At 48.3% G+C, this 26,509-nt stretch overlaps 1 protein-coding gene across 1 annotated transcript in view; it reads left to right on the top strand.

Annotated features, from left to right (window-relative positions):
* Nucleotides 1-220: 220 nt before the first annotated feature.
* The window catches only part of CATSPERD (cation channel sperm associated auxiliary subunit delta), a gene marked incomplete at both ends in the record, with an annotated part of 42,354 nt that continues 16,065 nt past the window's right edge, over nucleotides 221-26,509 (top strand). The window contains 14 exons of the mRNA XM_082836499.1: nucleotides 221-294; nucleotides 2,100-2,154; nucleotides 3,540-3,616; nucleotides 5,012-5,084; nucleotides 5,989-6,103; nucleotides 10,237-10,304; nucleotides 11,770-11,883; nucleotides 13,082-13,165; nucleotides 16,709-16,859; nucleotides 17,615-17,710; nucleotides 21,948-22,030; nucleotides 22,407-22,583; nucleotides 24,950-25,063; nucleotides 25,894-25,983. Of these exons, the coding sequence (XP_082692625.1) occupies nucleotides 221-294; nucleotides 2,100-2,154; nucleotides 3,540-3,616; nucleotides 5,012-5,084; nucleotides 5,989-6,103; nucleotides 10,237-10,304; nucleotides 11,770-11,883; nucleotides 13,082-13,165; nucleotides 16,709-16,859; nucleotides 17,615-17,710; nucleotides 21,948-22,030; nucleotides 22,407-22,583; nucleotides 24,950-25,063; nucleotides 25,894-25,983 (1,371 nt within the window). The remainder of the gene's footprint in view (nucleotides 295-2,099; nucleotides 2,155-3,539; nucleotides 3,617-5,011; nucleotides 5,085-5,988; nucleotides 6,104-10,236; nucleotides 10,305-11,769; nucleotides 11,884-13,081; nucleotides 13,166-16,708; nucleotides 16,860-17,614; nucleotides 17,711-21,947; nucleotides 22,031-22,406; nucleotides 22,584-24,949; nucleotides 25,064-25,893; nucleotides 25,984-26,509) is intronic.

The raw sequence follows: 26,509 nt of genomic DNA on the forward strand, positions 1-26,509 counted from the left end.
CCGAGAGACGCTAAGCCCGTGCTCAAACTGTAGACAGCCCAAGGGCGGCAGTGTGCGCGTGCCCAGGCGCTGGGGGCTTGTTGAGGTGGGCGGATTCAGGCTTCTTGGGGAACAAGGCGCGCTTGCCCAGGCTCCGCGGCAGACTGCGCATGCCCAGGCTGTGAAGCAAATACCCGCGGCAGTTGAGGAACTGTGTGGTAGCGGCGGCGGGTAGTGTGAGATGCTGCTGTTAATGCTGGTGGCGGCGACTACCTTGCGGCTCTGCCCGCTGGCCAGGGCTCAGCCGCTGTGCCGGTGGGGCCGCCCTCCCGGGCCTGGGGTGCTGCCAGGGGTCGGGAGGGGGCAGGCTCATCCCTGCGCGGAATCCAGGAAAGATGCTCCGCTCCCCAACCTTATTGAGGCTTCCCAGTTTACTCTAGGAAGCGAACTTGATACCCACCCTTTCTCTCACCCCACCGCCTCCAGCTCATCACCAAGTCCTCCCATTGCCACTTCAAGACTTTGGCCCAATTCCGATGCCTTCAAGCGACCTTCACCGCCATCACCGTAGGCTGTGCCCTCCTGTCCATCCTGGCAGCCAGAGGGGTTGTTTATAAACGAATCTGATCTCGTCATTCCCCTTCCCTGTGGCACCCGGAATAAAACCCAATTTCCTCGCGCCGTATCTGGCGCAGGGTTCCTCAGCGGCGCTGCTGACATTTAGGGCCTGATCATTCTCTGGGGTGGGACCGTCCTGTACATGGTAGGATACTGAGCAGCATCCTTGGCCTCCACCCACTCGATGCCAGTAGTACCTTCTTCTCCAGACTTGACCATCAATCAAATGTCTCTAGACATTACCAAGGGTCCCCTAGGGATGTGACAACCACTGATGTGGCCCCTGCCCGCCCCTGAATCACTGCTCCCAGCCACCGGTCCCTTGAACTTGCCAAACTCGCTAACGGGGGAGACTTGGTGCCTGCTTCTCCCTCTGCCTGGAACGCTTTGCTTCCAGATTTTCTCCATGACTTCTTCCTGATTATTCAGATGCTGACAAACAGTACACTTCCTCACCTAAAGACCCTCTCCTCCCTATAGCTGCTTTTTCCTATCAATCACTAAATTCTGTTACTCGTCGCAAATTTTTTCTTGTCTGTTGCTGTCACTAGGCTCTTAGCTCCATGAAGGTATAGAGTGTTTTCTGTTATTCACTGCTTGCCCAGAACATTTTTGGATTTCAGTAAATGTTAGATTAGTAAATACTGTACACGCGGTGCCGTGGGCACGGGACAGATGCTAAAGCCCAGTTCCCACCCTCAGGGAACTCCTGCCTGGAATGAGCTGTCACACTCTGCAGGGCCCTGTTTGCTGAAGAAATAGAGAATGCATTTCTGTTGCATGGCCTCATTTGATCTTTACAACGAGTTTCATGGCGAAGTGATTCCTTAACCTTATTCTATAGACGTGAAAACAGACCCAGCAAAATTAACGATACACTTGCCCTTAATAAGGGAGTGGGGAGTGGGACTGTCCAGCAAGATTTACTAGCAGGATGTGTCTCAAAGTCTGCAAAGATTGGTCACATCCAATTCTCCCGTTTCCCACACTGGTTCTCAGAGAGTGGTCCTGGGCCAACAGCAGCAGCATTACCCGGGAATTTGTTAGAACTGCCGTTCCCTGGATCTGCTGAACCAAAGACTCAGCAGTGTGGCCCAGCAATCTACAGTCTATCAGGCACACATCCCCCCACCAGGTGCTTCTGACTCACATCCAAGATTGAGAACCTGCTGTAAACTGGAGCAACATTCTCCCAGCCACCAACACCTCCCCACCCCACAGACAAAAAACAAAATCTGGCAGTAGGCACTCCTCAGTTGCCTAATCTGGGGTCTGCAAATGAGCTTAACGAGCTCTCAGGAACCACATCTCCATTTTTGCATATACATATGTCTGTTTCTAGGAGAGGAGGGTCCACTGTTTCATCAGATTTTCCAGGGGCTCCCATAACCCTAAAAGCTTCAAGAACAGCTACTGCACCGTTAACCCAGAGGCAACCTGGTAGGAGTCATGCCAACTGTTTCATAAACATTGACAGATGTTTTCTTATCTCTTACCTCTAGTATTCGTACGGTGAGGACAGGAAAGGTGTTTCACGTCAGAGAGCAAATTCAAGGGGTACGTGGCTCCACAGTTAACATTCATTCTTCACTTTTATCTAATCGCTGGATCAGAATTAATACTTCCTAGTATTTCTTGGGTGCCAGTGTTGTGTCCGGCATAGAACATTACTTCATCTAATCCTTACCATTGCCTTTTGAAATAGGCATTAACCTTTCGCATGTCACTAAAAAGCTAATTGAGGGCTTCCCTGGTGGCGCAGTGGTTGAGAGTCTGCCTGCCGATGCAGGGAACACGGGTTTGTGCCCCGGTCCGGGAGGATCCCACATGCCGCGGAGTGGCTGGGCCCGTGAGCCATGGCCGCTGAGCCTGAGCGTCCGGAGCCTGTGCTCCGCAACGGGAGAGGCCACAACAGTGAGAGGCCCACGTACTGGAAAAAAAAAAAAAAAAAGCTAATTGAGAGAAGTAGCCTGAACAAAGACAAGAGCTGCAGCTGGGTTTAGAACTCAGATCACCTGAGTTTTTATCCAGCGTTCTATCCGATAGGACTTTTTAAATGCAGAGTGACATAGGAAGCAAACTTACTTTGTTTACATGACACAGTGCAGCAGGAAACTTCCTTTCACCTGCATGTGCCTAAAAGGCATGAAGAAAAAAATATTTTGTCAGCTCAAGTGTTTTTCCTATTGACATTGTGTTATTTCAGAAGTGGTGTCAGCATTGCTAAATAATCAAGTGACTGGTTTCTAACTTTTTTTTTTGGCCTCTGGCCTCTCAATAAGTAATCTGTAAATAAGTAACATATACACAGAGGGGATGTGATATGAATCATTATCCTGTGAGTCTTTTTAGACTTTTTATTTTGACATAATTATAGATTCACAGCGCGCTGCAAAACAGTGCCGAGATGTCCCAGGTCCCTCTCACCCAGCTTTCCCCATTGGTGACCTCTGACAGAACCAGAGGATAATATCAAAAGAGGAAAATGGGCTTCCCTGGTGGTACGGTGGTTAAGAATCTGCCTGCCAAGCTGTCTGGTCCAGGAAGATTCCCCCATGCTGTGGAGCAACAAGCCCGTGCGCCACAACTACTGAGCCTGCGCTCTAGAGCCCACGAGCCACAGCTACTGAGCCTGCGTGCCACAACTACTGAAGCCGGTGCTCCACAACAAGAAAAGCCACGGCAATGAGAAGCTCATTCACTGCAATGAAGAGTAGCCCCCGCTCACCACAACTAGAGAAAGCCTGCACGCAGGAACAAAGACCCAAGGCAGCCAAAAATAAAATTAATTATTTTTAAAAAAGAGGAAAATGACTTAGATGCCGTCCACCTGCCTAATTCAGATTTCACCTTTACATTTTCAGTGTTACACGTTAGGAAACTGTTTTCATCAGGCGTTTATGAGCATTGATAGGATTAAGATTTTGTGACTCTCTCTCTAGGACCACCTGTATTTTTCATCTGGGACAACTCGCTTGATGAAGCATCCTTGTAAGAAAAACATAGCCCTGTATCTAGGGTAAGATATTGCTACTTTTTTATTATTATTATTAAAACATTACGTTTGCCCTCATTCTTCGATTCCACAAACATTAAAAGAGACGGCTCTGTCCTGTGTTGCTAGATGCTGGCCTACAGGGAGTCCACAGTTGGGGTAGAGTTAAGGAATGACAGGTGAAGAGACACACAAGTAGCTAAAATAATTACGTGTAGCTTGTCACAGATGCTTGACATAAGGCAGTTATGAATGGTGCCATTCACAGTAGCAAAAAAAGCTTTATTTTTAAATATCTATTTATTTATTTTTTGGCTGCGTCAGGTCTTAGTTGTGGCACACGGGCTCTTCGTTGTGGTGTGCGGGCTTCTCTCTAGTTGTGGCACATGGGCTCTCTAGTTGCGGCATGCGGGCTCTCTAGTTGTGGTACGTGGGCTTAGTTTCCCCACAGCAGGTGGGATCTTAGTTCCCCGACCAGGGATCGAACCAGTGTCCCCTGCACTGCAAGACGGATTCTTAACCACTGGACCACCAAGGAAGTCCCAAAAACTTTAAAATGCATAGGAATTAACTCAGGAACTCCTGTCTGCCTCAAACCATAACATTCTTCTGGAGGGGGCAAGAGAAGGAGATCTGGATAAGGAAGCGATGTACCATGTTCATGGATGGCCTTTTGCTTCTTAAAAGTTCCCTGCATAAGGTAGCATACTGTTTCTTTTATACATACACATTCCTGGTCTGAAAGCTTTACTTTAGTGGGATCAGAGTAAAATAAAGGACAAAACTGAAGTTCGCCCTGAGCAAAACAAGCTGTCACTTAATGCACATTTTATATAATTTTATTTTTGACATGGTCACACTTTTCAAATAATGTTATTTCAAGAAGTCAAATATCCAGGCTATAGAGGATTACTCACACAAAAATAAATAGATGATCGGGGCTTCCCTGATGGCGCAGTGGTTGAGAATCTGCCTGCTAATGCAGGGGACACGGGTTCGAGCCCTGGTCTGGGAGGATCCCACATGCCACAGAGCAACTGGGCCCGTGCGCCGCAACTACTGAACCTGCGCGTCTGGAGTCTGTGCCCCGCAACAAGAGAGGCCACGACAGTGAGAGGCCCGCGCACCGCGATGAAGAGTGGCCCCCGCTTGCCACAACTGGAGAAAGCCCTCGTACAGAAACGTGACCAATGTGACCCAACACAGCCAAAAATAAATTAATTAATTAATAAACTCCTACCCCAACATCAAAAGAAATAATAAAATAAATAAATAGATGATAGATAGATAGAGGCAAAATGGTTCCTTGTTAAGAAAAGAATTTCATTTGAACAGAACAGTTTTAGAATGTCTGCCGTTGTCTTTTTTCTTTTCTTGTGTGAGATTGTCCTAATTGAACCCTTTTATTGTTTATTTCAGAAGACAAGTTTTTCTCACAAAGAATGGCTTTGAGAGTAGTGTCCTTCCATTTTCCATCCCTACGTCAATGCAGGTAGTTATTTTGCTGAACCATCCGAGGGATGCTTGAGATAAGTAGTACTTAGGGTTAGATATAGTTCAGAAAACACCACGCTAGTCTGTTTTTGTTAGTTTGGGGGCTTATTTTACGATGTGCCTCTTAAAGACATTGAGAGCAATTTCTAAGCGAAAAGAAGGCTTGATTCTATTCTGCCTTTACTACCAAAACAGGTGCTTTTTTTCCCCCTGAAAAAAGAACCAGAGTTCTTGCAAGAGCTCCTTATAATTGGTTGTGTGATAGATCACATACACTGATTTCAGGGCCTCCCCAAATTGCCCTCAACCAAAACAGAAAAACCTGTACCCTCTCAGGAACTATCTTGAGAAATTTGACAGCACCTATGCTCCAGAAGCTTCCGCCATCTGCTAAAATACCAGTTTCTCTCATAAGTGACACATTTATCAGTTATGCTTATGATTCGTCATCTGTGCTGTAGCCTTTATCCTCAGAGAAGTTTTTTTTTAATATTTATTTATGTAGGCTGTGCTGGGTCTTAGTTGCAGCACTTGGGATCTTCATGGCGGCATGCAGATTTCTTAGTTGTGGCATGCAGGATCTAGTTCCCCGACCAGGGATCGAACCCGGGCCCCCTGGATTGGGAGCATGGAGTCTTCGTCAGTGGACCTATCCTCAGAGAAGGTTTTGACACAGGAGAAGGAGATGGAGCAAATTTAGCTATCCAAGGGCACCAAACACCAATTTCGACCTCCCCGTTTTGCTTTCAGCTAATCCCCAAGATACATAGTTCCCGATATCTAGGACCCAAAGAACTCTTGCTGGAATGAATGTTCCATGGATGCGTGTCTAGAAGTACTGCTTTCCGAATCGATGTCCGAAGAGATGTACATACTGATATCGTATATGTCATTACTCTTAGGTTGGCATACCAGAAGTAACATCAGCACATTTTGCTGGTTCAGTATTGCTGTTAGTAGTGAATCGAAAAGTCTATGTTTATGATTATGAAGCCAATTCCTGGAATGCATCTACAGGTATGCGTATTCTGTATTTTTTACTCTTGTTTGCATTTGACCAACATCAGAGAAAAGGCTCAGAAGAACAGACGATGCAGCTACTTGGATGTCAGCCCCTGGACTTTTTTTTAAACTATTTATTTATTTATTTGGCTGCGTCAAGTCTTAGCTGCAGCACGCGGGATCTTTGCTGACGCGTGTGGGATCTTCATTGAGGCGGGTGGGATCTTTAGTTGCTGGCATGCAGGATCTTTTAGTTGCGGCATGCGAACTCTTAGTTGCAGCATGTGGGCTCTTAGTTGTGGCATGTGGGCTCTAGTTCCCTGACCAGGGATCGAACCTGAGCCCCCTGCATTGGGAGCGTGAAGTCTTAGCCACTGGACCACCAGGGAAGTCCCAGCCCCTGGACATTACATTGTCTGGTTGTTGTTTTTTTTCTGCTGCACCAAGTGGCTTGCAGAATCTTAATTCCCCAAGCAGGGATTGAACCTGGGCAGTGAAAGCGTTGAGTCCTAACCACTGGACCACCAGGGAATTCCCTACGTTGTCCTTTAAAATTCAATAAAAATTGGCCTGAACCCCCATCCCACAGGGGGGGGACTGAGTGTTTCCATCGAGGATTGTGGTAAACACAGCATGAATGGGCCACAGAGAATGGATAACGCAAGTAAAGCTGGGCTGCCTGGGGGCCAGTCTTTTTGTTGTTGTTGTTAATATTCATCTATTTATTTGGCCGAGCCAGGTTTTAGTTTGACATTCGGGATCTTTTAGTTGCGGCACATGGACTCTTAGTTGCAATGTGGGATCTAGTTCTCTGACCAGGGATCAAACCCTGGCCCCCTGCACTGGGAGCGCAGAGTCTTAACTGCTGGACCACCAAGGAAGTCCCCGGGGGCCAGTCTTATAACCGTCTCATCAATTGGTCATATCCACCCCAAACATGCATCTGCCTCCAAGACATCAGTTGACCTACTCTTTACAGATCTTCCCACCCACAGCTACACTGCCTAAAATCTCTCCCTCCTCGCCACCTTCCTCTCTCTTCCTCCAAACTTCAACCATGTTGGTGGGCTTTTCCTTCACGCCCCAATCCTCTCCCAGTGCCCCTCCTAATCTTCCAGTCCAATTCTTTTCTCTCTCTCACAATTCAAGGCTCTTTTCCCTTTCTGGGGGGGAGGGGCATACAAGTCACCATTTTAACCATTTTCAAGTGTACAGTTCAATGGCATTTAGTACATTCGCAAGGTTGTGCAAAAGTCACCACTGTTGAGTACCAGAACATCGTCATCCCCCCGAAAGGAAACCCCGTCCTCATTCACGGTCCCTCCCCCTCCCCCTCCCCCAGCCCCTGGCAACCGCTCACCCGCTCTCCATTTGTGCCTGTTCTGGATGTTTCATATAAATGGAATCACACAACACGTGGCCTTTTTCCTCTGGGTTCTCTCACCGAGCATCACGTTTCTGAGGTTCATCCGTGTCGTAGCGTGTATTAGGAGGTCTTCCTTCTTATGGCTGAGTAACACTCCATTGGTGGATTGACCACTTCTGTGTATCCGTTCATCATCTGGTGGACATTGAGGTCGTTTCCCCCTTTGGTCCGTGGTGAATAGTGCCGCTGTGAACACCTGTGTACAAGTTTTTGTGTGGATACATGTTTTCAATTCTCTTGGGTAGATACCTAGGAGTGGAATTGCTGGGTCAGATGGAAATTCTATATTTAACTTACGAAGGAACCATCAGGGCTCCTTGTAACGTAAGTCAGTCTACTCTCTGTCCTTCCTCTTCTCTCCATCAATTTGTTTACTAGCATCCCAACAGCTAACTCCCCATCCTCCTCCCCAGCCCTGCACCCACAATTCTACTTTGTCTCTATGAATGTGTCTCCTCCAGGGACCTCAAATGAGTGGGATCATATAGTATTGGGATCATACTTCACTGAGCATAATGTCCTCAAGGTTCTTCCATGTTGTAACGTGTGTCAGAATTTCCTTCCTTTTGGGGACTTCCCTGATGACGCAGTGGTTAAGAATCTGCCTGCCAATGCAGGGGACACGGGTTCGATCCCTGGTCCGGGAAGATCCCACATGCCGTGGAGCAACTAAGCCCATGTGCCACAACTACTGAGCCTGCGCTCTAGAGCCCACAAGCCACAACTACTGAAGCCCGCGCGCCACAACTACTGAAGCCCACGTGCACAACTACTGAAGCCCACGTGCACAACTACTGAAGCCCACGAGCCACAACTACTGAAGCCCGCGCGCCACAACTACTGAAGCCCACGTGCCACAACTACTGAGCGTGCGCTCTAGAGCCCGTGCTCTGCAACAAGAGAAACCACTGCAATGAGAAGCCCACGTGCCGCAACGAAGAGTAGCCCCTGCTCGCCCCAACTAGAGAAAGCCCGCGCACAGCAACCAATGCAGCCAAAAATAAATAAAATAAATACATTTATATATAAAAAAGAATTTCCTTCCTTTTTAATGCTGAATAGTATTCTATTGTATGAATGGACCACATTTTCTTATCTATTTATCTGTCAATGGACACTCAGCTGCTTCTATGTTTTAGCTATTGTGAATAATGCCAGTTTGAACCTGTGTACACAGATGTCTCCTTGAGTCCCTGCTATTAGTTTTTGGTGGGTGTGTACCCAGAAGTGGAATTGGCTGGATCATATTTTCCATTTTGTGAGGAACCTCCACACTGTTTTCCACACTGCCTGAACCATTTTGCATTCCCACCACCAGTGTGCAAGGTTTCCAATTGTTTTACATTGTCGCTGGAGCTTGTTTTCTGTTTCTGTCATGGTAGCCATCCTAATGGGTGTGGGACAGTATCTCACTGTGGTTTTGCTTTGCATCTCCCTAATGATTAGTGATGTTGAGCATCTTTTCATGTGCTTGTTGGCCACGTGTGTATTTTCTTTGGAGCTGAAGCTTCTCCTTTTTTTTCTTTTTTTTTTTTTTTTGAAGCTTCTCCTTTTAAAACAGAATCAAAGAATGCCTTGCTAAGAGAAGGGCACCCTTCCTGCAATTTTGGCAGAGTCCTAAAAGAGTTTCTGCCAAAGCAGTGGGGTTTTTTTTTAAATATATTTTCCCCCCGCCCTGCATGGCTTGTGGGCTCTTTCTTTTTTCAAGTTTTATCTTTTCTCTCTTTTTAAAAAAATGTTATTTATTTATTTATTATTTTTGGCTGCGTTGGGTCTTCGTTGCTGCACACAGGCTCTCTCTAGTCGCGACGAGTGGGGGCTACTCTTCGTTGCGGTGCGTGGGCTTCTCATTGCGGTGGCTTCTCTTGTTGCGGAGCACGGGCTCTAGAGCGCAGGTTCAGTAGTTGTGGCGCACAGGCTTAGTTGCTCTGCGGCAGGTGGGATCTTCCCGGACCAGGGATCGAACCCGTGTCCCCTGCATTGTCAGGCAGATTCCTAACCACTGCACCACCAAGGAAGACCCCAAACCAGTGGTTCTTAACAAGGGACAATTCTGCCCCTCACCCGCCAGATGACACTTGGCAATGTCTGAAGACATTTTTGGTTGTCAAGACTAGAGGAGAGGTACTTCCCTGGAGGTCCAGTGGGTAAGACTTCAAGCTCCCAATGCAGGGGGCCCAGGTTCAATCCCTGGTCGAGGAACTAGAGCCCACATGCATGCCACAACTAAAAAGAGTTCACATGCTGCAACTAAGAGTTTGCATGCCACAGCTAAGATCCCTCATGCCACAACTAAGATCTGACACAGCCTAAATAAATAAATTCTATTTGGAAAAAAAAAAAAGACTCCGTGCTTTCACTGCAGGGGTCACATGTTCCACCCCTGGTCAGGAACTAAGATCCTACATGCCATAAATTAAAAAAAAAAAAATTTAATTAAAAAAAAAGGATGCTTTGTGATCTAAAGCTTAAGAAAACCTTAAAAAAAAAGACTGCAGTAGAGTTCCACTGGTTAAATAAATCATTATATAACTAATTTAATAAGTTAAATAAGTCAGTAGAAGCAGGGATGCTGCAAAACATCCTACAGTGCCCAGGAGCCCCTTCAGCTGAGAACAATCTGGCCCCAGATGTCAGTGTGGAGGATGAGAAGCCCTGCTCTAACCTTCTCTCTGAACGTTCAGGGAACTCAGAGAGCATTTCAATTCCCTTTTCCTTTCAGGTGTAGAACACCCTGTTTCACATATTTCTGGTGACAACTGTTGTTACAGTGGAAATTCCTTTTGCATGGTGAGTACCATGTGTTGTATCTCATTTTTTACTCTGCTGTGAGCTAATTATGAATGGAAATAAAGACAGTGTAGGGACTTCCCTGGCGGTCCAGCGGTTAGGACTCCATGCTTCCACTGCAGGGGTCACGGGTTTGATCCCTGGTCAGGGAACTAAGATACCGCATGCCATGCAGCGAAGCAGAAAAAAAAAAAAAGTGTAAGCCTTGAGGGCTGGGACAGTGATGGACTCAGGACTCAGGCCATGTTATCTCCCAGGGTTCAGAAGAGGACTGAGAGCCCCTGGGAGGGCTCTGGAGCTCCTGGGATCATCTGGCTGACACACTGTGAATATATCCATCTATCTTCTTTTTTTAAAACCTGTTATTCTGAAATCATTATAGATGTACAGGAAGTTGAAAAAAATAATACAGAGTCCCATGTATCCCTCACCCAGTTTCCCCCAGTGGTTACATCTTACATAACTATAGTGATACAAACAGGAAATTGACATGGATACAACTGCCTGAAGTCAGAGAACCGCTATTGCCATCAAAACACTGAACTGGGGCTTCCCTGGTGGCGCAGTGGTTGAGAGTCCGCCTGCCGATGCAGCGGACACAGGTTCGTGCCCCGGTCTCGGAGGATCCCACATGCCGCGGAGCGGCTAGGCCCGTGAGCCATGGCCGCTGAGCCTGCGCATCCGGAGCCTGTGCTCCGCAGCGGGAGAGGCCACAACAGTGAGAGGCCCGTGTACCACACACACAAAAAAAGAAACAAAGGAAAACACTGAACTGATTCATGGCCCCAAAACTCTCCATACCTCTGTGCCCTGCCCTAAACCCTGGCAACCACTAACGTGTTCTCCATCTCTCTAATTTTATCATGTCAAGAATGTCGTATAAACGGGATCATTCAATATGAACCCTTTGGGGACTAGCTTTTCTGAGCAAAGTTCTCAGGAGACTCATCTGATTTGTCACGTATATGTCTAGTCTGCTCTTTTCCACAGTGGTGGGTGTGCCAGCATTGGGTTGTTTCCACTTTTTGGCTGGTGCAAATAAAGCCACTATAAATGTTCATGTACAGGTGTTTGTGTGGACATAAGTTTTCATCTCTCTGGGTTAAATGCCCAGGCATGTTATCACTGGCATCTGTCCTCCCTGCTTTTTAGATTGAGATGTCACTGATATACCACACTGTGTAAAGTTAAGGTATACAATGTGTTGATTTGCTAAATTTACATGTTGCGGTATGATTACCATCCTGTCGTGTCACAAAATTATCATTGCTTTTCTGTTGTGGAAACAAGATCTAGTTTCTCAGGAACTTTGAAGTTTCTAATACGGTATTGTTGTCTGTGATCACTGTGCTGTGCATTAGACCTCCAGAACTGATTTATCTGTTTAAAGAACATCTCCCCAGCCGCCGCCCCCCCACCTTCTGTCTCCTTTTAAAGAGACTGTTTTATTTGTGTGTTCTTCCAGGATATAAGTAACTCGGTTTTTGCTTATTTGCGTGGAGATCAGATATCTCAGGCCAATATCTATTTCTCAAATACCCGGGGATACAGATTTCAGAAATATTCCCAGGAAAGACAGGTATGTTCAATTTGGTAAGAAAATGAACAAACAGAAAAATGTGTCCTGTGGGATAGGAGTAATTAGCTGTCTGTGGCGAGCAAGGACTCTTCTCTCTCGAAGAGTCCAGCGGATGGGAGCGTAGGGAAGAATTTCAGGTCAGAGCAGCTGGCTAGGGAGATTAGGAAGTTAGCAAAGGAGACAGCACGGTTCATGGGAAAACTTGTGCCATAGTAAAGGCTGCACATGGATTACAACATCAGGTACCACCAGCATCCCCATCTTACAGATGAGAGAACTGGACTGGGTTGGACATGTGTCCCCCTAAAATTCATGTCCACCCTGAAACCTCAGAATGTCACCTTTCTTGGAAATAGGATTTTTGTAGATGTAATTAGTTAAGATGAGGTTTTCCTGGATTAGGGCTTAGTAAACTTAATTGCTACCGAAAGACCATACCTCCAAATACCATCATTTTGGGGGTGCTATGGTCTGAATGTTTGTGTCCCCCCCGGAAATTCATATGTTGAAATCCTAATGCCTGATGTGATGTATTAGGAGATGGGGGCCTTTGGGAGGTGCTTAGGTCATGAGGGTGGAGCCCTTATGAATGAGATTAGTGCCCTTATAAAGGAGGGCACTGTTGTTATAAGCCTCCCAGTCTATGGTATTTTGTTATAGCAGCCCTAACAGACGAAGACATGGGGTTAGGGTTTCAACCTATGAATTGGGGGAGGACACTGTATATAATAGAAATACTCCCCACCCCGACACACACACACACAACCAAATAACAGAGGCTTAAATAAGATGGTCTTTCTCTCTTACCTGAAAAGTGTCTGGAGGGAGCCAGCTGGGTTGCCATGGCAATCTGTCCCACTGTCCCTAGGTTGAGGTCCTTGGCCTCATGCTCCAACTTGCCTGCTCGTGGGCACTTTGCTGACCAGCCAAAGATCAGGAATGAGGAACCTAGGCAGGAGTGAGGGACCTAGGTGGGCACCTCACAGTGTGGGTCACACCACTTCCCCTATCAGCCCAGGCAAAGCCGACTTCATTCAAAGTTCTGCCCTACATGCTACATTTTTACAGAGGGAAAACAGATCACAATATTGTTAAAAAGAAAAAGACTTTCCTTCCTTTTAGCTTACTGGATAATCTAGAGTTAAATTTAGAATTAAGCACATGTTTATGACTTACTTATATTTTGTTTGTTTCGTAGGCAGAACTAGTCGGTTCCTTGGGCGGGATCTTCTACTTCTACTCCCTCTCACAGGTTGGGCTGCTTCTCGTTGACCAACGGAAGGTGAGTACCTTTTGGACTGGGAAGAACCACTTCAGTGACCCTTACCCCAAGCCAGGTTTTTGTCAAAACTCACACACTTAAGATTTTCATATCTGAAATCCATCTAGCTTTTCATTCACCTGTCCATCCATGTATCCATCCACCCACTCATTGACCCACCTACTCATCCATCCACATATGCATCTATCGATCTATCCATTCTTCCATTTATCTATTTATCCACCCACCCACCCATCCTTCCATCTACCTACCTACTCATCCATCATCCATCCATCCATCCATTAACCTACTTATTCATTAATCCATCCATCCATCCACCAACCCACCTACCCACCCATCTACTCATCCATCCACCCATCCATCCATCTATTCATCCTTCCATTTATCTATTTATCCATCCACCTATCTACCCACCTACTCATCCATCCATCAACCTACTTATCCATCCATCCACCCATCCACTAACCTGCTTATCCCTCCATCCATCCATCCATCCACACATCCATCCACCCACCCATCCACACATCCATCCATTCATCCATCTACTCAACCATCCATCCACCCAGCTACCTATTCATCCATATACCCTTCCACCCACCCACACACCCACCATCTCTCTCTCCCCCCATTCATTAGCTCATTCAGGCATGCACTCAGCAATATTTAAGTAGGGTCTAGGAGGTGCTGGGCACTAAGGGATAAAATACAAGGTGTGGTGCATGTGTCACTGGTGGCACCCAAGACCATTTTAAATGCCTCATGTCAACCCTTTCGTTAACAATTATTTTCACGTGGATTCAGAAAATCGGGACATGAAAACTGTGACTTCACAGGTACCATTTAGGATAAGACTAAGTTAAGAAGAGGAATCAGTCCATGCAAAGTGCATCTGAAGAAAAAATATTAAGTCAGGCAAAGATTAAAGTACAGTCAGTACCCCCGTGTTGCAAAATTTGTAAGCAAGGTGTGCCACTCTGAAGTTTGGGGGAGACCCACCATCAGGAAGCTCCCAGAGGCTGGGCTGCTACCTGGTGGCTGAAAGCCCCACCCTCTAACCACACGGGGGGCCCAGACCCCCATCCAGAGTCCCCTCATGAGCTCGCACTGCCAGGGCGCCTGGTGAATGAGACACTCCCAGACTCTGGAAATCCCAAGAATGTAGAGGTGGCTGAGGAGTCCGGCTCTGGTTACAACCTGTGCACGGTTTCCCAGATCTGACCACAGGCAGTCACAAGGCTCTACCTGGAGGGCATGGGGGCGGAGGTTGGGGGAGCTGCCCTCCCCACTCCACACCCGGGGCACGATGCACGGGCAGGCTCTGAAGGCGTTGTGGTCAAGGACTCCTGCCTCCGGTCAGGCAGGCTCCGCGCATCTCTGCATTCCCAGCCCAGGCTTGGTCTTCAGACCTCTGACTCCTGAGGGAGGGAGGAGGGGGAAGCCTGGAGCCACTTCCCGGCTCTCTGACTCAGTACTTTTCAGTTCCTGGTCCTTCCACCTCCCGAGGCCGAGGCCCGGGGTGGTTTTTTTTTTTTTTTTTTTTTGCTTGTTTGTTTGTTTGTTTTTTGGCCACACCATGCGGCATGCGAGATCTTAGTTCCCCAGCCAGATCAGGGATCGAACCGCGCACCCTGCAGTAGAAGCACGGATTCCTAAACCGCTGGACCGTCAGGGAAGTCCCTGCAGGCGCCTTTTGACTGGGGCTCCCCACACAGGGAAATGAACCCCACCCCTGCGCTGACCCAGGGGACCCTCCGCGGTTCCGTTGCGGAGGGACGAACAGGGGCCCTTGGCGTTTTCTCTGGCCTGGGCTCTTAGGCCACCGCAGGGAGCAATTAAAAGCGGAATGCACTCTAGTGTTTGGCTCGTTGTCTTAATTGGCTACTCGGACCCCTGGCAGCTCTGCTGAGATGGTGCCTCTCAGGCTCCAGGGACCGGCAGGCAGCCAATCCGTCGCTGAGCAGGCGTGGGCTGGGGGCTGCGGACTCACATTCACTCACGGTCCCTTAGCGCCTAGTGAGGATGGGTGGGTCTGGCCCCTGCGGCCGCAGTGGGGGCGGGGCGAGTCAAGGTCAGCAGCCCGTGCACAGTCCACTGTGGCCCTGACCCGCTAAGCTTCTCTCCTCGCCCCAGGAGCACTTAGAAAGCCACCCAGGGAACTCCCTGGTGGTCCAGTGGTTAGGACTCGGCACTTTCACTGCTGGGGCCACGTGTTCCATCCGTGGTCGGGGAACTAGGATCCTGCAAACCACGTACATCTGCTGCAAACTTGGAGGCACTCGGCAAGCCACCCTGGGGAAAATCTCTCCCTCCGCCACGGTGCATCTTCTGGAAAACGGCTGCCAGTAACTTGGTGGGACTCACTTATGAACCAGTGTCAGTGTTGGGTTTTTTTTAATATATAAATTTTATTTATTTTTGGCTACGTTGGGTCTTCGTTGCTGCACGCAGGTTTTCTCTAGTTGAGGAGAGCGGAGCTACTCTTCGTTGCGGTGCGCGGGCTTCTCATTGCAGTGGCTTCTCTTGTTGCGGAGCACAGGCTCTAGACGCATGGGCTTCAGTAGTTGTGGCATGGGGGCTCAGTAGTTGTGGTACACGGGCTTAGTTGCTCCGCAGCATGTGGGATCTTCCCGGACCAGGGCTCGAACCCGGGTCCCCTGCAGTGGCAGGCGGGTTCCTAACCACTGCACCACCAGGGAGGCCCCAGTGTTGGGTTTTTTAATTCCATCCTTGTGTAGTGCTGTCAGAGGTCTTCCGTAAAGAACAGATGATAGAAAAGAACCTGAAAAGGAATTTATATATAACTGAATCACTTTGCTATACACCAGAAACTATTGTAACATTGTAAATCAACTATACTTTAATTTTAAAAAAAAGAGCAGATGAGAGAGAACTTTGAGAACCACGGAGAGTAATTTAGACTTTACTTAAGAGCGAGACCTTAGAGGGTCACAAGGCACAAAAGGCTGTTAGGGAAAGAATCGGTGGGGGCGGGGGTTGGGGCGGGTGCAGAATTCCCTGGCGGTCCAATGGTTAGGACTCTGCGTTTTCACTGCCAGGGCCGGGTTTGATCCCTGACCGTGGAATTAAGATCCCGTAAGCCACAGGACATGGCCAAAAAAAAAAAAAAAAAAGAAAGAAAGAAAGAAAAGAATCTGGGGACCAGCCCTGGGAAATCAGCTTGAATAATAATCCAGGTACAAGGGCACCAACGTGGGCGTGGCAGAGCAGAAGGAGAGAGAGGGCTCTCAGCACCGCGGGGGTGTCCTTTGTCATGAGGGCCCATCCCGGGTGCTGTGGGGTGTAGAGCAGCCAACCTGCCCCCACTTATTCGATACCAGGAGCCCCGCAAGTCATGACATCCACAGATGAGCCCAGACTCTGTCCAGTGTCCCCTGGGGGCAGAATCACCCCAAGCTGAGAACCACCGGACTAGGTAATAAGGTCTGAAGAAAGTTCCAGTGACAAAGCACATGGACTCACACAGTTCTATTGCGGTCATTTCTTTTCTTACTCAAGATTCAAGATTCAATATTCTTCGCTCAGGCCATGTTCAGCTACTCAGACCACCCCCTGAACCGCAGTTTCGGGCTGCCCTTTGACTACAACGGGACCCTTGACATCCTTATTGCCCCGGGCCAGAAAGGCATCCTGATCTTCTGGTTTGAGAAGAGCCTGCTGGTTTCCCGAAACGCAGGTGAGCGAGGCCCAGGCTCAGGGTGGGCAAGCACAAGCGGTCATGTTTTTCTCTCCCTGACCTGAGTGGATGACGACAAGCCCATTGTCCCTTTGCCATCCTCACTTCGACCCCCCAACCCCCATTTCCCTCCTCCTGGGATATTTAGGCCCTGAAGGCAGGTTCTGAAAGTCACTGGACGCCTAGGGCAGAGGGGCCAAGTCCAGGAACTGCAGATCTTGTTTTGAGGCCTAGACACATGAGCCCCAGCCTACCAGCCCAAGTAAGGAGAAGAGCAAAAGGCAGCCCCCCCCAGGAGGAGGTGCTGTCAGGGACCTCTGGGCACAAGTGGCTGCCAGAGCACCACAATTGCAGCACGCCCCCTAGTACCAGTCAGCCACCTGAACACAGCTGTTTCCTTCCAATGCAAGAAAAGGGCTTAGGGCTGGCCTGGCCACGGGGGGTGGGTGGGGGGCATTTCAGAAAGAAAGTTCTGATTACATGTTACCTGTATAGTAAAAGGCATCCTGCAGTTCACCTGGTATCCAGTCCATTCCTCAGAGCTCTCACATCAAGAAGATTGGGCGGGGGGCGGCGGTGTCGCATTTTCTTAAACCTAATGAATTCTATGTGATGTTTTACAGCATTGCATCTCACGGCTGCATTTTCCTTGATTCTTTATCATCTGAGTCGTAAACCGAGGGGCCAGGTGGGCAGCGGGGGATCCCGTGCCTAATACGTGCTCATGTCTCGCGATTTGCTCTGTCATCTCCTAGGTCAGCTGGTCAACCCTGTCCATGTGCGAGAAGGACGACACATCTTGTATTCTTCCATCTCTGAAGCCAACATCACCATCCACAGCGTTGCTGCCAGTGCGTGCCCGGCCTGAGGGTAGCTTTCTAGAAGTGCTTTAGACCTGACTTATTCACCTCTGACCCCCTAGATCCAGCCTGGCCAAAACAGAAACAAAATACGGTTATCACACATTCTGGAACTCAGAGCAGAAACTTTTGTGCCCTTTCACAGTGAAATGGAATGTCAGTTGGATATCGTTTGCTGGGGCTGCTCTGACAAAGCACCCCAAACTGGGCGAATTAGAACAGACATTTATTGTCTCCCAGTTCTGGAGGCCAGGAGTCTGAGGTCAAGGTGTTGGCAGGGCCAGTTCCTTCGGAGGCCTCTCCCGTCGGCTTGCAGACGGCCGTCTTCCCCTTGTGCCCTCCCATCATCTTCCCTCTGTGTATGCCTGTGTCCAAATTTCCCCTTTTTACAAGGACGCCAGCCCTATTGGAGTAGGGCCGACCCGAATGACCTCACCTTAACCGTATCACCTGTGTAAAGACCCTGGCTCCAAATCAGGCCACATCCTGGGGAGGTCCTGGGGGTTAGGGCTTCAACATATCTTGTTTGGAGGGGACACAATTCAGCCCATGACAGATGGCACCCCCAGGAGTTCTTTGCCAGTGAATTGTTGTCCTGCTGCTCTCCTGCCGCTGGTTCAGTCAGGTAAAATGAAACCCACCAGTGTAATTTTGCTCCTCACATGCTCCTCACTATTTGAGGCAAATTGTGCAGCAAACTGTGGAGTCATGTGACCTTTCTTTTTTTTTTTTTTTTGGCCACACAGCATGGCATGTGGGATCTTCCCTGTCCAGGGATCGAACCCGTACCCCCTGCAGTGGAAGCACAGAGTCTTAACCACTGGACCGCCAGCGAAGTCCCCTGTAATTTTTTTTAAGTATTTATTTATTTTTTTATTTGGTTGCTCCAGGTCTTAGTTGTGGCAGGCAGGCTCCTTAGTTGTGGCTCACAGGCTCCTTAGTTGTGGCATGCGAACTCTCAGTTGCAGCATGCATGTGGGATCTAGTTCCCTGACCAGGGATCCAACCCGGGCCCCCTGCATTGGAAGCGCAGGGTCTTATCCTCTGTGACACCAGGGAAGTCCCACCCGTGTAACTTTTAAGATCCCATATTTCCCTGTTTGCCCATCACTGAGTTACCTCCTACTGTCTATGTCCGTTTATCTGTTAAACGTTAATTTATCATGATAGAAAGTAATGATATAAAAGTAATTTATAGGGGCTTCCCTGGTGGCGCAGTGGTTGAGAGTCCGCCTGCCGATTCAGGGGACGCGGGTTCGTGCCCTAGTCCGGGAAGATCCCACATGCCGCGGAGTGGCTGGGCCCGTGAGCCATGGCCGCGCTCCGCAACGGGAGAGGCCACAGCAGTGAGAGGCCCGCATACCGCAAAAAAAAAAAAAAAAAAAAAGTAATTTATAATTATGCCAGTGATGCATGGTCCTTTAAAAGTTTGTTTTTTTTTAAACATTACAACTATAATTAAAGTCCCTTTGACGAGCTTTTTGAATCCAGGCCCCTCTTTGGCTTCCTAAAGGTCATCACTGTTAGGAATCTGGAAAGTATCTTTTTAGCCAGTTGAAAGCCTCACAACCTATATTAAATATGGACCTGCTGAAAATGTACAGCGTCATCTGTGTAGCTTGTTGTGGTTGCTTTTTTTTCCCCTTTTTCCCCCATTTTTTCTTTTCATTTATTGAAATAGAGTTGATATACACTATTATATTGGTTTCAGGTGTACTACATAGTGATTTGACATTTGCCTATGTTATGAAGTGATGAGTCGCAAGGATGTGATATACAGCATAAGGAATACGGTTAATATTATTGTAATAACTTGGTAGGGGGCTAGATGTTGTGGTTGTTTTTTATGTAAATGGTATCGTATTATCGTGTGAGTCATTCTACTGTTTGCCTTTTCCATTACCCATCATTTTCTTTTTTATTGTGGTAACAACACTTAACATGAGATCTACCCTCTGAACACATTTTTAAGTGCACAATACAGTTTTAAGTATACGCACAATGTGGTCCAGCCGATCTCTAGAATGTATTCATCGTGTGTAACTGAAACTGCCCCATTAAACACGAACTCCCCATCCCCCTCCCCCAACCCCCACCATCCTACTTCCTGTCTCTATGGATGTGACTCCTCTAGGGACCTCCTGTGAGTGGGACCACACAGTATTAGTCCTTTCCAATTTCCACACATCCTCACCCATACTTGGCTTTCTGTCTTTTTCACTAGAGCCGTCCTGGTGGCTGTGAAGTGGTATCTCATTGTGGGCTCGATTTGCATTTCCCTACTGACTAACGACGTTGAGGGTCTCTTCACATGCTTATTGGCCATTTGTATATCTTTTCTGGAGAAATGTCCATTTAGATCTTTTACTTATTTTTTGATTGGGCTGTTGGTCTTTTTATTACTGAATTATTATATATTCTGGATACAAGTCCCTTATCAGAGATGGGATGAGAATATATATCAGAGATATATTCTCTCCCATTCTATGGGTTGTCTTCTCCCTCCTATTTTTTTTTTTGCAGTACGTGGGCCTCTCACTGTTGTGGCCTCTCCCGTTGCGGAGCACAGGCTCCGGACGCGCAGGCTCAGCGGCCATGGCTCACGGGCCCAGCCGCTCCGCGGCATGTGGGATCTTCCCAGACCAGGGCACGAACCCGTGTCCACTGCATCGGCAGGCGGACTCTCAACCACTGCGCCACCGGGGAAGCCCCTCTTTTTTTTTTTAAAACCATGAGTACACATCACTTCCCATGTCTAGAATCTTTAATGGTTCCTTATTTTCTTTTTTAAAATTTTTATTTTTTTATTGAAGTATAGTTGATTTACAATGTTTCAGGTGTACAGCAAAGGGATTCAGTTTCATATCTATATATATAACTGAATATATATATTCTTTTTCAGATTCTTTTCCATTACAGGTTATTATAATATATTGAGTATAGTTCCCTGTACTATACAATAGGTCTTTGTTGATTATCTATTTTATATATAGTAGTGTGTATCTGTTAATCCCAAATTCCTAATTTATCCCTCCGCCTTTTCCCCTTTGGTAACCATAAGTTTGTTCTCTATGTCTGTGAGTCTATTTTGTAAATAAGTTCATCAGTATCATTTTTTTAGATTCCACATGTAAATGGTATCATATGATATTTGTCTTTCTCTGACTTACTTCACTTAATATGATAACCTCTAGGTCCATCCGTGTTGCTGCAAATGGCATTATTTCACTCTTTTTTCATGGCTGAGTAATATTCCATTGTATATACATATATGACCATCTTCTTTGTTCATTCATCTGTTGATGGATGTTTAGGTTGCTTCCATGTCTTGACTGCTGTAAATAGTGAACATCGGGGCGCATGTATCTTTTTGAATTAGCGTTTTCACCTTTTCTGGATATATGCCCAGGAGTGGGATTGCTGGATTGGTTCCTTATTTTCTAAAGAATAGAGTCCAAACTTGCAAGGATTGCATTCAGGTTTGTGTATCTGGAATCTCATCCCATAGCTTACCGCTGCCCTGAGGGATCCCTTTTCTCCATCTAACCGCTGGCTCTCAGCCTGGGGACACTGGGCAGTGTCTGGAGGCATGTGTAGTCATCACGACTCGGGGGGCTCCTGGTATCTTCTGGGTGGAGGCTGGGGCTGCTGCTCCACACCCCACTGTGGCCACGACGGCCCCCCCACGAAGAACCGTCCTGCCCCAGGTGTCAGTAGAGCCCCAAACCTTGCTTCTTCTGAAAACTTCCTTGTCTTTTTTATTTTATTTATTTTCTATTGATTGATTGAATGATTGACCGTTTTGGCTGTGTCGGCTCCTTGTTGCGGCACGCGGGATCTTTCGTTGAGGCACATGGGATCTTGCGTTGTGGTGCGCAGGCTCCAGAGCACGTGGACTCTGTGGTTTGTGGCACTCAGACTCTCTAGTTGAGGCGCGCGAGCTCTGTAGTTGTGGCACGCAGGCTTCGTTGCCCTGCGTCCTGTGGGATCTTAGTTCCCTGACCAGGGATCAAACCCACATCCCATGCATTGGCAGGTGGATTCTTAACCACTGCGCCACCAGGGAAGTCCCCATCTCGTCCTTTAAAGAAGAAATTTGCTGACCCCTGGTCTGTATGATGGAATTTGGGGTAATTTTCTAATTTTGATATTCAATATATTTTACATTTTTGTCCATGGAAACAACCCTTGTTTCAATTTTTGTTCCGTCTTCTTTGGTTTTCCCTAGATGAAAATGAACTGGCCGTTTTAACTCAGGAGAGTAATTTATACTATGGAAGCCTGGGAATCCTGTCAAGTTCTCTAATCAAAGTAGGTCAAATCCCGGCGCTACCCGGTTGGTAAGGAATAACGGTCTTCCTCTCAAATGTCTGATCCTTTTTCTTCTTCTTTTTCTTTTCTCTGATCCTTTTTCTGAAGAAATTGCTCTAGTTATTAAAATAGTAGTAGTATTTTTAATAGCAATAGTGATAACATAACAGTAATTTCAATTAGTTTTACACCTGAAGAGTAGGTGCCTCAACAAAGTGTACTTATGACTTTGCTTGGTTTTTTGGTTTCTTAGGGTTTGGGTTTCTTTTTTTTTTTTTTTTTGGTCTACCTTCTTTAAATATGAATCATAAGAGAAAAGTTAAATCCTCAAAAAAGAATGTGAATGAGCTGATCTCAGAAGTCATTTTTCTCTTAGTTTGCAGACCAAAACATCTGGTCCGAAGAGGCGGTCCTGATGTTCACTGACGTGGGCATGCTTGAGATACTGACCCCGCTCCCTGACTCAACCTCACCAGCTTTTGATTTCCAGAAGTGCCCCGTGAACATCCAGGCAATTCTCATGGATCCCCAACTCCAGGTTGATGTCTGCAAAGTATGTGGTCATGACTCTATGGATTCATTTCCAGAAAGATGTTAGAGTGTCCATTTCCAAAGGGTCTTTGAGTCCATGGTGATCAGTGAAATGAAAACTAAAAGAAAGGCAACTGTGCCACGTACAGTTTATCGATAAAACACACTTTGTCTAAAACGTCCTTTTATGAGATGATGGTGCTAATCGATGGGAACAGGGTTTTTTCTTATTTTCTTTTCTTGCCACAGTAACATGTCAATCCCCAGCCCTGAGCATTTTCCTGTGGGTCTTTGAAATCACATGTCTGGCATGTCTGGGAATTGCTGGTTTTATGCAAAGTGCAGGAAAATGAAAGAAAGAGAGAATGAGAGAGAGAGAGAGAGAGAGGAAGCCACAGCAAGGCTTTTATGCAAATATTTGGCCACTGAAACTGTTCTGAGAAAGATGGCGTTAGCAAGTAGTGTTTCCCCACCAAAAAAGACAAAGCGACTATGTAGCCTATCGAGAGCCTATGGGTGAAAGCTGAAATAGTTGTGAGTCACAAAAATAACACAGTATTGGATAATAAGCTAAAGTATAAAATAAATATACACAAGTCCATACCGATGTAAATAAATGACTGAATAAATAAACGGATGGGAGACACCTCTCCATCACAGAAGAGTTCCAAATAACATAAGTGCATACTCTCCCCTCCAGGAGGTGGTGTTGAATGCCCCCTGCCTGAGTGTGGACTGGCCTTAGCGATTTGCTTTTAAAGCATAAAGTCTGGGGCTTCCCTGGTGGCACAGTGGTTGAGAATCCGCCTCCCAATGCAGGGAACGTGGGTTCGAGCCCTGGTCTGGGAGGATCCCACATGCCGCGGAGCAACTAGGCCCGTGAGCCACAACTACTGAGCCTGCGCGTCTGGAGCCTGTGCTCCCCAACAAGAGAGGCCGCGACAGTGAGAGGCCCACGCACCGCGATGAAGAGTGGCCCCCGCTCACCACAGCTAGAGAAAGCCCTCGCACAGAAACGAAGACCCAACACAGCCAAAAATAAATAAATTTAAAAAAAAAAAAAAGAAAAGAATAGAGTCTGGACGGGGTAAATAGCCTGGCAGACACCACCTTCACCAGGAGACCAGGATGCACACGGGCAATCATGAGTCCTGTTGCCAGGACAGGACATTTCAGTTAACCTTGTCATTCCTTGCCAACCCCAGACCTGGAATCAGAAGCAACTTATTGGTTCCCCTCCTAGCACGGCAGGCAACCAACCCACTGTCTTAAAAATGGGATAAATAGGGCTTACGAGGTGGCGGCGCAGTGGTTAAGAATCCGCCTGCCAATGCAGGGGACACGGGTTTGAGCCCTGGTCTGGGAAGATCCCACATGCCGCAGAGCAACTAAGCCCATGCGCTGCAACTACTGAGCCTGCGCTCTAGGGCCCGCGAGCCACAACTACTGAAGCCCACACGCCTAGAGCCCGTGCTCTGCAACAAGAGAAGCCACCACAATGAGAAGCCCACGCACCGCAACGAAGAGTAGCCCCCGCTCTCTGCAACTAGAGAGAGCCCGCGCGCAGCAACAACAACAAAAAGAGGATAAAAGGCAAGATGCAAGCATTTCTCCTCCTCTCCTTCACACCCTTGTAATGGGTCAGCACAGGGAAAGGGTCTCTTTATAAAATTATTCCGGTGAATATATGAAAACAAAATGATAAGGTATAGCCCTGTGGCAACCCCAGCATCGGAAAAGAGAGACAGCGGGCCATTACGTGCCACCTACGGAATATCATTCACCTGCTGGGTCTTGCCAACTCGATCCCACCGTCATCTGATGGATCCAGCCACCAATCTGCCAAAAAGGCGGAGCACGTAGGAACGTGTGTCCATCTGCCCCAGGAAAACCCAGACAGTGGGAAATCTACAGGTCCCACGGTCTGGGTTCTTCAAAGATGCCTAGAAATGAAAATGATAAGGGAGGGGGGGAAGCTGTGGATTGAAAGAGACTTAAAAAGACAAAATGTTCGCCAACAGAAAAATTATATCATCTAGGGATGCACGCTTGGCAATAATTCTAGGAAGAAACGCAAGCAGGCAATTACTGCAAGAAGTCAGGTGGGGAGTGGAGGGGCCAGGGTACTTCGGGAGAGAAGAGGGGCTGTGTCCGGGGGTGGGGGGAACCTTGAGGGTCTTCTGCGGGTGCAGGGTCTAACGGGGAAGACAGTGGCTTGAGTGACAGCCCAGGCTGCTGCGCCCGAGAGACTGGAAGGTTCCATCCCTGGGGAGCCCCCTCCTGCCACTGACCACTTGCCCTGTAGTTTGGGGAACAGAGGCTTGATTTGATGGATTGAATGACTGACTGATGGATTTTTTTTTTTTTTTTTTTTGCATTTCTAACTAGGTGGAACTTCTGCAGGGAGAATTTGAAAATAAAATGTACACCATTGATATGAACAGTGAGTTGGAGTTGACGGCCCTCATGATACCCCGGCCCAGCACATCACCAGTCCCACTAGTAAGCATGCTTTATCTGTTAGACAAGTGTTTCTGACACCTGGCATCCCTAGCAGCCTTGGCCTCACGTCCTGTGCCCACAATTCCCAGGCTCTGGAAATTCTCTGGCATCCCCCCGGAAGACACGCTCACCCAGGAAGCCCCTAGAAACTCCCCTTCTTCCTCACCAGGGTTCACATGCCTGGCCGTGGCTGTGCACCTGCCGGCCCAGCCTCCTCTCCCACTACCTCTGTGCCGGCTCTCCACCCTCCTTCGGAGCTGCCCCAGAACCTTTCCAAAAATGCCCTTTCCTCCCTCTCAGCTCAGCCAGCGCCGGCTTCCCTCCTGGAGGGGATGCCTGAAAAACAGTGCGCGTTCCTGGAGCTGAAACCCACGTGTCCAAGCCTGGACCCTTGGGTGCAAACAATCGAGCTGAAAACAGGGGGGTGGACCAGTGTAAGGATGCAAGGGGATGTCTAGCCAGCTGGGACCAGGGCCTGCGAGGGGGCGCCAGGCTGGCTCTTGCCTTGTGCTCTCTCATCACCCCCCCTTACCCCCCGCCCCCCGCAGGACGGGCCCCTCCGCGCACCAGGGACAGTTCTGGGTCTTGCAGGGTTGCAACCCCAGGCTGTCTGCACAACGGGACTCAGAGCCACAGTTAGGGGGTGTAGATGACAAGGGGTGGGGGGGGTGCATCTGGGGATGGAGCCGGCAGCTGCGTTTGCAGAGCAAGCTGAGTCTTCAGTTTGAAGGGGGACCGGGGTCACCTGTGGGTGCGCCCCCAGCTGCTCCCGCCGCGCCTGCTGGCCTGCTGGTGCCGTACAGAGCGTGTGTCTCCCATCCCGCCCCCAGGTAATGGTGAGCAACCCCCATTCCCTGGGGCTGCAGGCTGTCATCTACGAGGACGGCTACACCTACGATGGGAACACCAAACACAGGCTGGTGAGGTCGCCCCTCCCCCCCCTCAAACTCGGATCAACAGGAGAGGGGCTCGGCCTTGACCCACTGGGCCAGCCAGGTCCAGCCCCCTCAGGGTGTCCCTCGTCGGACCTCCTTCCTGCTTCCCTTCCTTACACACACCCAGATAAGGTGCTGCAGAATTTTGAGGGGACACAGACCCTGCCCCTCCCCCACCCCAGGCAGGCCGCAGTCCCCCAGAGAGTGAGGGCGTCAGGTGTCACACAGAAGGGGCAAGGAGGAAGTGGGGGGGAGCCTGACCCACCCGGGGAGGGCGTGAGACCTGAGTTATCTGGGTAAACCCTGGAATCAGGAGGCAAGCCAGGGCCACCGGGAGGGTCTTGGCCAAATACGGGTCTGGGGGATCCATAGGGCAGAGCCAGGCCTCGCAGTCACAGCAGGGAGTTGGGACTTGACCCCAGACCACAACAGACTCTTTGGATCAGACCATGTCACATCACAGCTACGTAGGAGGGGAAAGTAAGTCACGCCCCGCTGTGGGTCCCCGGGA

This window comes from Leucopleurus acutus (genome assembly GCF_964270905.1).
Source record: "Leucopleurus acutus genome assembly, chromosome: 3".
Classification (NCBI taxonomy): Eukaryota; Metazoa; Chordata; class Mammalia; order Artiodactyla; family Delphinidae; genus Leucopleurus; species Leucopleurus acutus.